This window comes from Vigna angularis, chromosome 7, assembly GCF_016808095.1.
Source record: "Vigna angularis cultivar LongXiaoDou No.4 chromosome 7, ASM1680809v1, whole genome shotgun sequence".
Lineage (NCBI taxonomy): Eukaryota > Viridiplantae > Streptophyta > Magnoliopsida > Fabales > Fabaceae > Vigna > Vigna angularis.
In genome coordinates this window covers 23,025,664-23,041,498 of record NC_068976.1, presented here as the reverse complement: position 1 = coordinate 23,041,498, position 15,835 = coordinate 23,025,664, and the positions used below count along the sequence as shown (strand labels likewise).

At 27.8% G+C, this 15,835-nt stretch overlaps 1 protein-coding gene across 2 annotated transcripts; it reads right to left on the bottom strand.

Annotated features, from left to right (window-relative positions):
- Window positions 1-3,350: 3,350 nt before the first annotated feature.
- LOC108337179 (homeobox protein SBH1) lies at window positions 3,351-7,997 on the bottom strand. 2 transcript variants are annotated; one of them, XM_017573646.2, is made up of 5 exons: window positions 7,334-7,997; window positions 6,899-7,164; window positions 6,384-6,636; window positions 4,189-4,418; window positions 3,351-3,835 (listed from the first exon to the last, which is right to left on the bottom strand). In XM_017573646.2, exons 2-5 carry the CDS (start codon window positions 7,127-7,129, stop codon window positions 3,638-3,640), a joined length of 912 nt encoding a protein of 303 aa, XP_017429135.1. In that variant the 5' UTR covers window positions 7,130-7,164; window positions 7,334-7,997; the 3' UTR covers window positions 3,351-3,637. The 2 variants fall into 2 exon arrangements, with proteins under 2 accessions (XP_017429135.1, XP_017429134.1); XM_017573645.2 differs by lacking the exon at window positions 7,334-7,997 and having other exon boundaries at window positions 6,899-7,246.
- Window positions 7,998-15,835: the final 7,838 nt, after the last annotated feature.

The following is a 15,835-nucleotide window of genomic DNA, read 5'->3' as shown; positions in this document are numbered from 1 at the left end:
ACTCATTAGCTACAACATCATCATCATCAATTAGGACTTCACTGTATATAACTTCAATTTTCATTGAGCTTTCTTTTTCAAATTCTACATTAGAAGTGAACAAAATGAACTGCATTGAACTGTTAAAAATTGTAGTGAACAAAAAAGTAGTTTGACTGAATTGAACTGAACTAAAAATTAGTTTAGATAAATTGAACTAAATTATTTTTTGTTCTACCAAACTACAATATACTAAACTATAGTGAATTGTAATGTGAACCATGTTATGTACCTTAACTTGTTTCCTAATTGTACGATTTTTGAACCAAAGTGTTTGTGAATTGTTTTTAAATTGTGTTGAATTTTTTTAAAAATCTTGTCAAAAAGAGAAAAATTAACACCCCGTATCAATTTGGCTATGTTTGCCACTTTTTAAAAAATTATTAAAGAAACAAAGCATTCCATTTCATATCATATTAGATACGTAACAAACTTTAGCACCACATTAGAATTGTTTAACTAAATTATTCAATTAAACATTGCATTTCATTTAAAAAACGAAAAAATATAGTATTGACCCACTTCATTCATAATATAGGTTCCTTATAAATAAATAAAAAAAATAAAACTAAGTAAAATAGGAAAGATTTATCCCTACACAAGAAATAGGATCTCCCATAAACAACAAAATCAAAAAACTAATACATCTTCAAATATAAAGTGTAACTTATCAATAAGCATCTTCAATAATTAAAATTAATAACACTTGAAGGTCTCACTTTATCTTAAAAGGTTATTTTTACAAAAAAAAATATTTCATCATTTTTAAAAACTAAAAAGTATATAAATTTTTCATATAAAGTCATCTTGTTCAAATTTATCAAGGTTTTTAGAATCCTCATAAAAAATTATAAAGAAAGGTGTCTCTTTCAACCAATTACAACATTCACGAGAAATGTGTGGAGACTGTAATGAAAAGAGGAAGACAATATAAGTGGTGTGGATGGTCAAATAGTGTCTTCACACGGAGTTGATATAGTAGTGCCAAAAAAAAAAATAAGGAGACAAATATGAGAATGGAATGAGGAACAAAATTTCATCAACAAAATATAAGGATTTTGTCATTAATGTTATTGGAAAAGTAAAATCCTTGGAAAATTTATATACTCAACAACATGCTTCAACTTTAATAGTAGGAAAAGAATCAACAAAATTTACAAAGATACAACTAACAAAAATTTCTACAAAGGTCTTGAAAAAACACAATTTTGTTCTGCACAAGTTAGACATCGAAGATCTTCGTGCTCCAACTTGAAAGAAGATATTGAGATATTATTTTTATTATTACTTATTTATTATGAGATATATTTATGGACATGAATAGTATTTGATGAATATTCTTAGGAGTAATTTTTTTTTGTTTTTATTTAGTTGGGTGTATAAATATATATATTGGTAGCTTCTGAATAAAAGAGACGATAAATTTTCTTGTTCTAAAAATGATCGGTCCGTGCCCAGACCAGCATATATATGCTTGGGCTCCCTTCCTTTTATTTTAGTTGTTTCATATTCTTTATTCTCAATTCAACTACACACGTTTTTATGTATGATATTGAAGAAAAATATTTTAGTTTAAAGAAGGTAAATATATTTGGCTTTAATTATGAACCTAACTGAAACCTAATTTTTCTTCTTTTTTTTTTCATTATTTTGTCCTTCTTTTTCCATTCATTATTTTGTTCTTTCTCATCATCATCAACTTTTGTTTTCTTTTTCATATTCTCATCTCCTTGCACACAAAAAAAAAAATAGAGACATGAGATCCATCATTTTCATCTCTGCATTGAAAATCCAACTCACGTCATAAAAATCCATATTTGCAAAAATTTCAATTCAATTAAAAATCCCAATCGACACAAATCAAGGCAACAAAAAAATCTCAATCAAGACCTGGGACACCTTTGTCGCTATGGAGTCTTAACAAAAAACACAAACTCAACTAAAACCGCAGAAAACAAATTGAATGGAGAAAAAAGAAAACACACTCATTGTTCGCTTGACGTTGAGTAGCAGTGGTGACTCGTGTTCGAGGATGTTGGATGGAGGTATTCTAGAACATAAAAATAAAGAGAAAGGAGTAAGAAAGGAGGGAAGAAAGAAAGTGTAGGAACAAAATGTTTGACGCGATTGTAAAATTAAAAAAAAGAAAAAAACCTTAAACATTCAAACTTCTGGTAGACTGAATCTTATCTAAAACCTAAATCTCTGTCTAAAAATTAAATAAAAAAAATATCAATGACATTTTTAAAATTAATAAAAACTTCTAGACACTAAATCATATATATGCTTTGATTTTTATTAGAACCAAATGTATAAATACTTTTAATAATTTCAAAAATATCACTGCATTTTAATATATTTTGATTTTATTAAGATCCAAACATGAATTTTTTGTACAAAAAGATTTTAATTATGCTTTATATATATGGATTAATACACCCTCAATTACTTTCTTTATATTAATTATCGTTCGCATATAAAAAAAGCGTTTGAATGTTAAATTATTTAACTATTTAACTATAGCGCTAAATACTTTCTACATAATTATGTCATTAGTGGAAAAAATAAATAAATAAACTCATTTAGTCAATCAATTAAAGATAATTTACTTATTAATTTTCAAATACAATTTAACCATTCCGTTAACTCAATGTTAAATGAAGAAATTGAGCATTATTTAAAAGTGCTTTCTTAAAAAAATATCTTTTCCCTAAATAACTAGTGAAAATAACTTCTTATAGTACTCACCTCAGGAAACCAAGAGAATTTGTATATTTTTTAAAATATACCAAACTTTCTGTTCATATCATTTTGCAGAGTTCTCTAGTTTTACTTATGGCAGTAATATTATAGGTATAAACTCATAACAAAATTTGAATCCCGATAATCTATTCTGCTAGTTCTTCCAAAATGTGAATCAATCATAAACACAACATGTGAAACTCCTACATAAAAACAATGGTAAGAACACAAACATGTGAAAGGGTCACATATTGCTTGACTGTTGACAGATCATATTAATCGTAAATATATCCATTCTATTTCTCTTTAGGTGTAGACATATGTTGAGTGTCCAAATATCTTTCTCCTTATTGCAAGCAACAACCAAACTCAATCATCAAATCAAGGATGACAAACCTCAGTTGCAAGAGGCAACACCAAGAGATCAGGACCCACATACCAGCTTGTTACAGCCACAACACATCCAACACAAACATATATACACACACAAGACAATATGCTGTTAAAAAATAACATACAAGACATGTGCTTAAGAGCCTTTTGATTTCTTTCATGTGCATGCACACGTATGAAAGCAAAATATACTTTTCATTAAATTAGGAAATAACACATACAGAAATCTCTAGTGATCTGCGCAAACAGTGTTGATTAATAGAGCATAAAGTTAGATTCATGCACACTTACAAAGCTTGCAGTTCAGTAATGACTTAGATTTTTCATTCTGCTTTCTACAATTTAATTAAGGCAAAACACGCACCGATGGCATATATGATACCAACTTGGAGAGAGACCTAAACAACTTAAAAATAGATAAGGTTTTCGGCTCAGCTATTGGATATTATAGTAGAGGATTGTGTTAAAGAAGCATGGGCATGCCATCCATTGGAAATGGCTTGCACATAACATTTTCCATGTAGTAGTTAGTTGCATCCATCACCGCAAACTGCATATCTTCAGAAGGCTTCCAATGACGTTTTCTCTGATTGATGAACCAGTTGTTGATCTGTTTCAAATCTAGGCCTGTGGATTCTGCCAGTGCCTGCTTTTGGGATTCCTACAAATAAATCCCATCATATTCACCATTACCATAACATTAGTCATGAATATGTAATGGTAAATAAACCTTACCCACATAACAATTTAAGGTTTCAATGTTCGAATTTGTGTTGTTTTCTACTTAACACCGCCATCAAATGTGTCTGCATTTTGGTGGCAATCAGATATGAAAATTTATAAACATACGTTCTAAAACACTGTATATAGTACAGAAGGGAGTGTTATTGTCTTTAACGCACTTGCACTTTTTACTGTAGATTATAAATTGCTGAAACAGACAAAACCTTAAATGATTAATAATTTGTAATTTTCAATCAATAATTAAGAGTTTCCTATGTAGAGCTTAGTTACCGAAGGGTAGGGCCACTTGTAATGCCGGTTCCACCAATCAAGCAGTTGCTGTCGTGCTTCCTTTGGCAACTTTCCATTCTTTTTCTTCTTCAAAAATTCCTTCTTCAGGCTCCCTAGATATCCACTATACTTGCGCAGAAGCTGAACTTTCAGTTCCCGATCTTCAGCTTGAGTGTCTAGGTTGTTTTCATGCACATCAACCTCATTCTGTGATGACGATTCACTTTGACCTTAATTTCAAATAGCCACAACAAAAATGGAAGAAAAATTAAGAACTATTAGGAAAAATAGTTCGTGCAAGAAAATTATCCATCACGAATTACAGAAATATTAATTTAACAATAATATATCAAAACATTCTAAATCTTCTTCCCAATCCCCTTACTTGATAAAAAAAATAGTGAACGATTTCATTTTATATATCTTAGACATTAAATATATTAGTTATTCATTTAATAAGTATTTGTTTATGAAAGTATTAGGAGCAATAGTAGAATAATATCATAGGAGGACAAAATAAACCTATATCTTTTCTTTTTCTGAATTATACAGTACTACAAGCATTACCTAAGAAGTGATAAAAACATGCTCAGAACTAAGTTTGATTAACAATATTTTCTCTAATGCACACTAATTATATTACTAAATAGGAGAAACTTTCATAGAAAACAACTGAACTTTTGATCAGTGCTTAATGGTCTCACCATGCATACAGCTTAACTGCATATCATAGAATACCTCATAGTACATACAACCTTTACTCAAACAAGTTATAATATATAAGAAATATGGTTTTCACCAATAACTAAATATGTAACCCTTTCATTCATCACTATATATCATACCAAGGAGGGAAATAACAAAAATAATCATGAAAGCTTAATATTTACAGTGATTTTTCAGAATTAATCTACAGAAGGAACAACTTAATTGACAAAGAAACATATGGCCACAGCAGATAAGACAAGGAGTTTCCTTTTTCTACTAAGTTTTTAAAGGGACTTTGAAAGAGAAAGCCATGCATCTAAATGAGGAGAGGAATTAATCAGAAGAAAGAAGAGGTGACAACTCACTGAGTATGTGTGAAATAATAAGGAACACTAAGGCCCCAAGAACCAAAAAGAAAAATCCCTTTAAAAAAAACCCTGAAACCCTTCAAGATTATCAATCAATGGGTTTAATTAAGCAGCTTGGGGTTTCGAATAAACTTTTCATCATTAGAATAATAAAACAAAGTCTCATTTTTCTTGATTTCCCCTCAAGCAGTAATTTTGACTCATAATCGTTTTCAAACTTTTTGACCTAATTCAAACACCTTGGACCCATTCTTCATAACAATCTTAAAAACAATGTAAAAGGTTTTAACTCAAGTTCTTTTTTAACTAATCACTATTTGTGATGAGAAAGGTCATTTGACTAACTACTCTCTTCATCTAATTCGCAAGATAATATATGATAAAAGAATAATTTTTGGTATCACATCAGTCTTACTGAAAAAATATTTATCTAGTAGACGCATGTGTGGTTTTCCTTTCTTTTTTTTGGTATTATACTTGCACCATCATCTGTGTGGTTATAATTACCCAACCAACTAATATTGATATTTAATACCAACATTGAGCTTTGAAAACATGGCTGGGGAAGATCAGAATTATGACCAGTAACTAGTTCTGGGTTTAAAAATTCTGAGACACAAAAAACTACCACTAGTCTGAGAGGATAGCAAGCTAAACCATGATTTATCACTACTAATGTAGACTCTGACTAAAACCTGTCCTCAGATTTGATTTCTAGTCATTTCATAGAAAAACAAAGATCCGTGGCTTCTTTAAATAATTCAATTTTCTCTCTTTTTTCTACATAGACCACACGAGCATGGTTTTCTGGGTACAAGGATGAGGTGTTGTGGTCCCGTAGAAGTTAACCATATACTTCTGGAAAGACTATGACAATTTGATAGGAAGGTGAAGCATAAAACTAAACCAATAAGGTTGGCTTCCAACATCAAGACCCTCACACCATTATAAGTACACGAGTACTAAGAAAAGACGGAAAAGAAATTAATTATCTTCTCTCACTCTGACACGCTATCTGGGTAGCTCACCAGCACCCACTTCCCCAACCAAGAAAACGTCCATAATTGCTCTACAGTACTGACAGATTTGTAGGAACAGATAATGAATTAAGGTAATCACCAAAATCTGATGAAACTGCTAGGGCTTTGAGCTGACACTCAATTCTTGAGAAAAAAAGCATGGTTTCTTTAAAGGGTTTCGTAAGCTCTTGCTCATACTTAATGAGCATCTCACAGTAGGCCTCCATGAACTGGTCCAGGGCTGGATCTTCACCTATAGAACCACTTCCTGTCCTTCCTGATGATGCATTGATTGATTCACATTTGGCACATGACTCTTCTAAGCTAGCCACCACTTCAGGAGGTGCTCCAACCTGTAAGCACTCCACTCATGCCATCAAAACAAGCAACACATGAAAACAAAAAAGAAAAAAGAATCTCGAAATGAAAAACCACAACAGAAGGTTTGGATCCTCATAAAACCCGTGAAAGAGAAGATGTTAGTGCAGTTTTAGTTTCCAAGTTAAAGAGTGCATGATCATATACATATATGGACAGCTTGTGTTGGGAAGAAAGGGAAAGATGTGTGTATTTGTGTGAATATGTAGCAAGTGAGAAGAATTTAGAATTGATCACCTTTAGGCAATTGAGGTAAGACGACAAGAGACGAGGAAAAAGAGGATGTGCCATGATTTTATCCCTCACACTGCAAGTGTCGGTGGGGTTGTGGTGGGTGTAGTGATGATCCTGAGCGATGCTGTTGGTAGCGACAGGTACTCTTCTATCAGTGCGCATTTGAGCACCAGAATTGTTACTAAGAGGCAGAGAAAGAAACTTCCTATTAGTTTCCATGTTCATCATGTCCATCTCAGAAAGCTCACTGCAACTGTTCCCTCCAAACCCTATCATAGTTACAAAGTAAGCTGCGTTAAACCCTTGAAAGGAATGAAGAGCTCTTTTCGTTTCTCTCTTTGTAGAACCAATCACATGGTACATATATAATGCATTTATTTATATTTACATAGTATGTAATATTAACAGTAATACCACTAGCTGTATATCTAGCTCTACCTCTTTGGCTTGGATCAGTTGTTCCTAGTCCCCACCTTACTGTTTTCTCAAAAAGAGCACTGCATATAATTGTCCAGAGAGTACTCCCGGAAATGAAGCTAAAAAATCTGAGTCTTTTTTGGTAGAAAACTCCAAAGAACCCAAATGGATAGTCAGTCAGAACAATAGGGATTTTTGGGCTCTTGGCTCTATAGCCTGTAAAAGGTAGTGGAATCAGATTCAGATTCAGAGTCCTCCCTTGGGAATGTGTAGTCTACCTTCCTCCTTCTGTGCCTCAACAGTGTTGCTTCTTAATCTCATTCTCTTTCTCTCTCTATCTCTATCTCTTTCTCACACCTAAACTCAAACACTACCAGTGCTGTGTGTTAAATGCAGGTGGAGACACAGAGGCTACACACAGGGTTAACGTGTGTCTCTGCAACTTAACTCAGAGTTTTCCTTCCCAATGAAAGATGTATCTGTGTGAAACTCACCCTCTTAGGTCTATGCACTACCACTGTTCATGCGTACTATATTGTTGGCTATCTCTCACTCACATCATGGAATGGAGGAGAGAGAAAAAGTGCTTCAGTCATCCACAGAAAATTAAATCACAGAGTAATGCATCCCCACCTATGCTAATCATATTAGTAGTACTAAGTACGTACTTATATGCCATGCCTCTTAATTAACTTACATATCTACTTCATTTTTAACACGCTTAAGTATTAAAATATTCTTGAAAAGATTGGCAGATATACACATAGATATGTGTAGGAACTAAGAACTAACTTTTGATATAAAAAAGGATTAATCTGTTAGCATCTTAGAAGCTTTTAATGAGTACTATGTATAGATTGAGATGTGCACATTTTTGGCGAGATTGGTTGATTGGAACCCTAGCAAAACTTAATGGCTTAGAATATAACACCAAGTGCAAAAACCTGTTGGCGTTGGTAATGAAAATAATATAATAATAATATTAGGGTTAGAGGTGGTGGGTGTGATTGAAAGGAATCAAACATCAACCGTCCATTCCATGGACATCTATCACCCATGTGATATTCCTTTGGGGAGATATTGGATCTTTTTTATCTATGTAATATCTCTCTCTCACACACACTCAAAATCTCACACACAGCATACAATGATACAACACACAAACACCACTTTTGCTTTAGCATGATGGAATTGGTATATATTAGCTAGCCACTAGGAATAGGAGGGTGGGAAAATGAGAGGAAGACGACACCGTTTTGTAAATTGGAATCCATGCAGAGACACACCTATGTCAGAGGGGTCATGTCAATCTAATCAAACATAGAGGGAGAAAAGTGGGTTGGAAGAGGTAGACATAGCAAAAGAAGGCCATGTTATATAAGATGTTGCCCTCTTTGTGGGACACTCCCTTCGTCCCTTCCTTTCAGTTTTTCACTATTGCGTTTCTTACCTTACCCTACACCAATCATTCACAATTTGACATTTTGTGTTATGCATGCCATTTTCTTTTCCATCATCTCCATACTTTTTATGCAAAACCTTTCTCATATGTCTTACGAATCTCCATTTCACACATTTTGTTACTGCTCTTTCATTATCATCACTTTAATAACGTTTAATTGCTGGAACATATCTACTAAAGATCATTTTTATCAGTTAACACTATACAAAACTTTACTGTCATAACACAGATGTGCTAAACGTTTTCTCTTCATATATATATATATCATGAAAGATTCTGGTGAGTGAATTTGAGTATGTATATATAGTATTGAAAGTTACCGTTGTGAGAAACTTTTAGTAAATTTGAGTGAATTAATTAATTAATGTTATTGCATAAGAATTTATATTGTAAACTTAGTTTAGAAAATAATTTTTGGATACATTGTGCAAAAAGAATAAATTAAAGAGTTTATGAAACTATAAATTATTTTTTTGATTGTTTGTGGGGATTAAAATATATTAGAAATAGGTAAAAAGAGAACAAATTAATAAGTGAAAAAAAAAATAAGAATAGGTGTGTTTGTTAGAAGAAAAATAAAAGGAGAGGAAGAAAGTATATGAATTACAACTTTTTATTTCTCGCCTCGCCAAAACAATATGAAAAATCGTTTAATTTTTTAAAATAATTAGATTTTCTCCATCTTGATTCAATCTCACATATTTCTTTCATCCTTATCCAATATACATCGCAGTCATGAATATAGTGCATGAAAAAAAAAGTGAAACATTTCACTAATATTATACAATTTACAATATCTATTTTATTATGTCAGTAATAAATTTAGATAATGATTGATCATACATTTATTAGTTTTTCTATTCATTTTATGTAACCTGTTTATGTTAGTTAGTATACATATTTAAATTATAAAACCACTGGTTTTATCAAGTAATTATTAAATCGATAAGTTACTTTGACAACAAATGTACTTTACAACCAATTAAGTTTTCTCTAGAATAAATAGTTGGATTAGTATATTTTCTCTCCGAAAAGTGTAGGTATTTTTTTTTTGGAATTAAATGTGATATCTTTATTGAGGAATAACAAACTTTTTTTAGGGTTGACACATTCTTAATAAAAAGAAAATCATAATCTCACAAGTTAATTAAAGTTGATGTTTTTTTAAGAAATTATTGGACGAAATCCCCTTTGAGTAATTGTCACGCATAGATCTCAAAAAAATTTAAAAATAAACATCCCATTCGATCAAATTAACCTTTTGAGCATAACTTTTTTTTTAAGTATTTACTGTAGTTTTAGATTTTTTTTTAATTCATTGAGTGATTAAATTTTTTATATTTTTAAATTGAGTCTCATTTAAATTTTTAATTAATTAGATGACATAATTGTTATTTGACTTTATCATCTTACTTATATGTTTTCGCGATCGATTTAGGACAATTTTAATTAATTTTCAAGTGTTGAGTGGTTAATTTTAATTTTTTTCAAAATATATAAAAAAAGAATGCTTAAAAATTAAGTAAAGTTAATTAAAACTAATGTGATTTTTTTTAAAAAGTCATTAAATCTGTTCTATACATTCATATGATAAAAAAAATGTAAAGTTTTGTAAAAAAATATAAAACCATATCACAATAATTATAAAATTTTGAAAATTATATTTTATTATTATTTAAAATATATTAGATAAAAACGGATTGTGGTAGTTTCCTAAAGTAATTATCTTCAATTATTTGATATCCAACCCACTATCAATGAAAAAAAACATAACTATTATTTTATATTAAATACAAAATTTCACATTTCTTCATTTAAAAAAGTAAAAAAGAGTATAAGATAAGATAATAATCTTTTAGTCCCATTAATAAGAAGATAAACAACAAAATGAAATTAAAAAATATAAAAATTATTTTTCAATAAAATAAAATAATTAATAGAGATTTGATTAAAAATATAAATTTATGAAAAATTTAAAATTCAATTAAATATTTGCATATTTAAGTATTCATATTTGTATGATGATTGCTTTTGAATTGATATGGAAACATACCTATTATTTCAGAATTTTTAACCAACGTACAAAGTTGGAACTTTGTATCTCCTATATTTATGTTTGTTTCTAATTGACATAAGTATTTTAAACCAACATACAAAGTTCAGCCTTTGTCTATTTAATAATGTTTATGTTTTTTTCTAAGTCACATAAAAAGTCTTTCTTATTCCATTGGTAATGTTATATGTAAAATATTTTAACAATTGCACTAATTAACCGAAAATAAGAAATTATATAAAAATATTATTAGGTTAAAATATTTTTTGTCTTAATTTTTAGTGTTTTTGTTCAATTAAGTTTCACTACTTTATGCTAAGTCAATTTAATATACTCATTTTTCATTAAATTTGTATAAATATTGTTAACATTATTTCTGTATATGTAATATATCAATTTGTAATTTTTTTTAAAATTTTATTTATTTTAGCTTTATGAAGTTTTTTTTTTTTTGACATTCCATATATTTGTGACATAAGAGTGTTAGGTGGTATATTTCTAGTATTAATGTAATGTATTTAATTAAGTTTTTATATTTATTTTTTTATTTGATTAAGTTACAATTATTTTTAAAATTTAAACAATTACTCTCACAAAAATAATTGAATTAATTTATTTACCAGTAAAAATTGTAAAACTTATTCTATTATTTTAAATATTATTTAATTCATAAAATTGAATTAAGTTAAAAGATGTAAAAAATAATAATGATTTAGTTTAAATTTTATATGAAAATTAACTTTTTCTGGTTAAAAAATTTTAATTTATAAATAAATTAACAAAGAAAAATATATTTTCTTTAATTATTTTAAATATTAAAATTAAAAAATTACAATAAAAACTTTACATTTATATTTTTAATATTTTGTTTTTGTTTTTCTTTAAAGATTGGGTTGGTTCTTATAATAGTTAATTTGATTGCCATGAGACAAGATGGATTATGATTAAATTTTTTAAAAAGTATAACTTTAATTTTTTTAAAATTTAAATTAAAAGATAAAATTAGTTTTAATATTTAAATGAATTGATTTCTCATATAAATTTAAAAAATTATTTTAACACATATATAAGTTATAATTAGATTTAATTACTAATTTAGTTCTATTTTAAACAGGAACAGTGTTTTTCAATTTTAAAAAATATAGAAATCAATTGATTCAAAACATAAATATAGAACTAAATTGAAAGACACATTTAAATGATCATATGAAATGACACATTGAAAAAACTTAAAAAAAATATATATTACAAATAAACACGTGACATATAAAAATAATTATATAAATATAATTGAACACACATTAAATCAAATGAGACTTAATTAAATAAAAAAATAAGGAAAATAAAAGCAACAAAAATAAGAATCAGCTAACCTTATTATTAATCGAAGTCACTAAGTGACTTTTATTCTTTTCATTGAAAACTTATATTTAACGAGGTTCTCATGTATTTCTTTTTTTATGACTTTCAATTGAAAAATAAGGACCAACATTATTATTATTTTTCATTGAAAACTCGTATTCATATAATGAGATTATCATATGTTTTTATTTATGATTTTCATGTTATTATTAAAGTGATTTCCTCATCTTTATTCATATAAGTGACATATATGAGAGTGACTATTAGACTGATTTCCTCATCTTCAACTTTTCTCGTATATTTTCGTGTAAACGAATTGTAGTTTCATGAGAGGAATTGAGAAAATAAACTAGATTTTATAATTGATTATGTTTGAGGGAGTGAGATAGAGTAAAAAAAACTACTCTTATTTAATTTGAATACATAGTGTTAGAAGTTCTACATCGACTAAAGATAAGATCAATTCATAATTTATAAGTGGGTGTAAACCTCACTCTACAAGCCGATTTTGTGGGATTGAGTTAGATTTAAAGTCCACTTCTAACATGATATCAAAGTCATGATTAAAACATATTTTAACGATATTTATCGTTTGTTTGACATATTATTTCACCCACTATGAGAAATAGAGATAAAATCAATTCATAATAAGTGTAAAACTCACCCGCTTAAAGTCCATTTCTATCACGTAAAAAAAAAGTGTCATGTGTAGGATGATAATGGAATTTAGTTTGATTATCTGAGCCAACCATGCAAATGGCATATGGTCCACAGAACGAGGCAGAATCAAAGGTGATTTTATCTGCAAAATATAATAATCATTCCAACAAATCTGATTCTATAATTCCCTTACATATGGATTTTGGATATCCTTTTACGTTTCATAAGTGTTTTTCAGCTTACTGTTACTAACATAGGATTTACCACCAACTTACACATAAAGTGCTTTCTCCCACTTCAACCTTATCATTCACAAATTTCATCCACTATATGCATATTCTTTTTCCAATACATTATCATATGCAACATTGATTATGTATATGTGAGAATATTATCATATTCCAGAATGTAATGTAAAAAGAGACCATATCTTGATATAAATTTTAAAAAAATGTCTTATAGATTAATATAATTAGTTGTTAGTTTATTAGGGTTTATTTGTACTTACTTTATTAGCTTTAATAGATTGGTAAACTGTATGATTTAAAATTCATAAAAATCAATACCAAAGAATAAGATTTGGAAGATTATGACATGCGAATATTATCTTTCACAACTCTTCTATCTCATACATACTATACTTCTTTAAATAACAATTAACATTATCATTTACGCATTTTTTTTTCAAATGCCATTATTCTTCTGAATATATCAAGTTCATTCTATTTTATCCTTTTAAGCTTTTTATTTTATTTTTATAAGTTATGAATATTCTTTACAAAAATAAACTTTATTTGAATAGGTGAGATTTGATATATTATTTATTCTTTATCAATATCAATTTTGATTTCCAATAAAAATAATTCTTCAATACTATTTAAAAAATTACATTTAAATTATTTAATGGAGTTAGTGGTTTGATATTGAATTTTATGAAGAAACTAATTACTTTTTTTTCTATATAATAAGTTTGATGACCTTTTTAAATAGTATACATTTGACATCTAGGAATGTTTTAAAGAAGAATAACCTTACCTTGTTAATCTCACACTTTATTATGTTTCATAATGTGGAAACTCATTAAATTAAAAGTAAGATAAATAAAAAGTTATCAAATATTAAGTAAACATATTCATATACTTTTAATCGTGTCGTTATTTGTTGTCACTTTTACCAACATATGTTTGTGGGACTTTTGGTTTGATCTGATTTTGCGAATCACTTTTCAGAGAGAGAAAAACAAAAGCTGTTTATGCGTTTATGGGTTCTCTTGAACTTCAACGTTGGACCTTCACAGACATTGCTATTGGGACCCCCTAACTACTATTTAAACTCATCAACGTTTTGCTTCATGCTACGAACATACTCAAATATCAAAACTGTTAACCTTAGTTTTCTTATATTTATCTTCATTAGTTTATTTGAGAATAATTTATATTTAAAAATTATTAAATCTAACCTTTACATGATTTCTTTTATTTTTAAACTCTTTTTATAAGTCTGAATTTATTATAGTTTCTAATTAGTTGACCATTTTAAAAAAGGAAAAAATTATAAAAAACTTGTTATTAATTTATTTATGTTCTCTTTTAAAGGTTTAATAAACAGATATGAGAAATTAGCGTCTAATATATATATATATATATATATATATATATATATATATATATATATATATATATATATATGGGTTTGTTAATTTATATTAGGTCTTTTTTTTAGTTGGTATATTTTATCCAAGTGTATCAAGTTTTAAGTTAAAAAAATCTTCATTAAAAAACATACACTAAATTCAAGGGTATTTTAATAATTTTAAAATTTAATTTTAAAAAATAAAATAAAAGGTAGTTATTTATCATTCATGATTTTATAGTTGCTGCCACATGTATTAATTTTTTTTAAAATAAAATAAAATAAAATAAAATAAAAGGTAATTATTTATCATGGGTGACTTAAGAAATATTTTTAATTATAATATTTTTAGGAATACATAATTTTTAAGAATATATAATTTTCAGAAATGAATGTGATTGTATAAAATAAATAAGATATTTAATTATAATTTTTCACATATAACATTAGTGTAGTAGGTGATTTAATGTAAAATCTTATTAAAATGTGAGATTTTAGAAGTGATTAATGTATATTATTTTAGATGTGATTAATGCATATTATTTTATATGTTATTGAAAATATAAATAAAAGTTGCAAAAGAAATTTGTTAGCAAGATGTTGCCTCTAGATAACATTAATCATCCATTCATTTTTTAAAAACAACTACGTGTAACTATAAAGTCATGATGATAAATAACTATTTTTTTAAAAAAATAATTAATACACAAGTCATGGATGATAAATAACTATCTTTTATTTTTTTATTTTAAAGTATCCTTGGATTTAAAGTATATTTTTTTTATTGGGAATTTTTTTTAACTTGTACATTTTGCTGCACCAACTAAAAGAAAACAAGTAAACCCATATATATATATATATATATATATATGTAAACTATAATTATAGTTTTGATATTTTTATACAAAAACAATTTTCATATTTTTTGTAACATTATATTATTAAACGAGGCTATGAATAGAGAAGAAAGTAAGTGAAAGTTAATATCACATGAAAAATAATTTCTGAATTCCAAGATATATCTATCTATATGCATTATTTATGCAATGGGTAATGTTAATTTATCCAAAAACATCATGAAATAGGACTGAAATAGTAAAAGGTAGTAATCGTGGAAACATTGGAAGCGATTGAAGTTGTTGTGTTGTGAGAAAATTTTGTGATGTCCTGCTTCATCACCAACCATGTCATTGTTTCAACTTGAAATCCTTTGTATTGTCTTTTTCATGACTCCTTTTCTGTTGTCTTCTTCAAATTCATCTAACAACTTTTTCCTATACAGGTAGCCTCCATGGCAGCACTGCTTATAAACTATTTAACACTATTAACTATGATAATACTATTGAACAACAAT

What these genes read in the sequence shown, in the direction of transcription:
- LOC108337179 (XM_017573645.2), bottom strand. Translation starts at nt 7,171, where the DNA reads ATGATAGGGTTTGGAGGGAACAGTTGCAGTGAGCTTTCTGAGATGGAC. An exon ending in CTTACCTCAATTGCCTAAAG is followed by an intron (nt 6,637 to 6,898) that starts GTGATCAATTCT and finishes GAGTGCTTACAG; the next exon opens with GTTGGAGCACCTCCTGAAGT. An exon ending in ACAAGTGGCCCTACCCTTCG is followed by an intron (nt 3,836 to 4,188) that starts GTAACTAAGCTC and finishes ATTTATTTGTAG; the next exon opens with GAATCCCAAAAGCAGGCACT.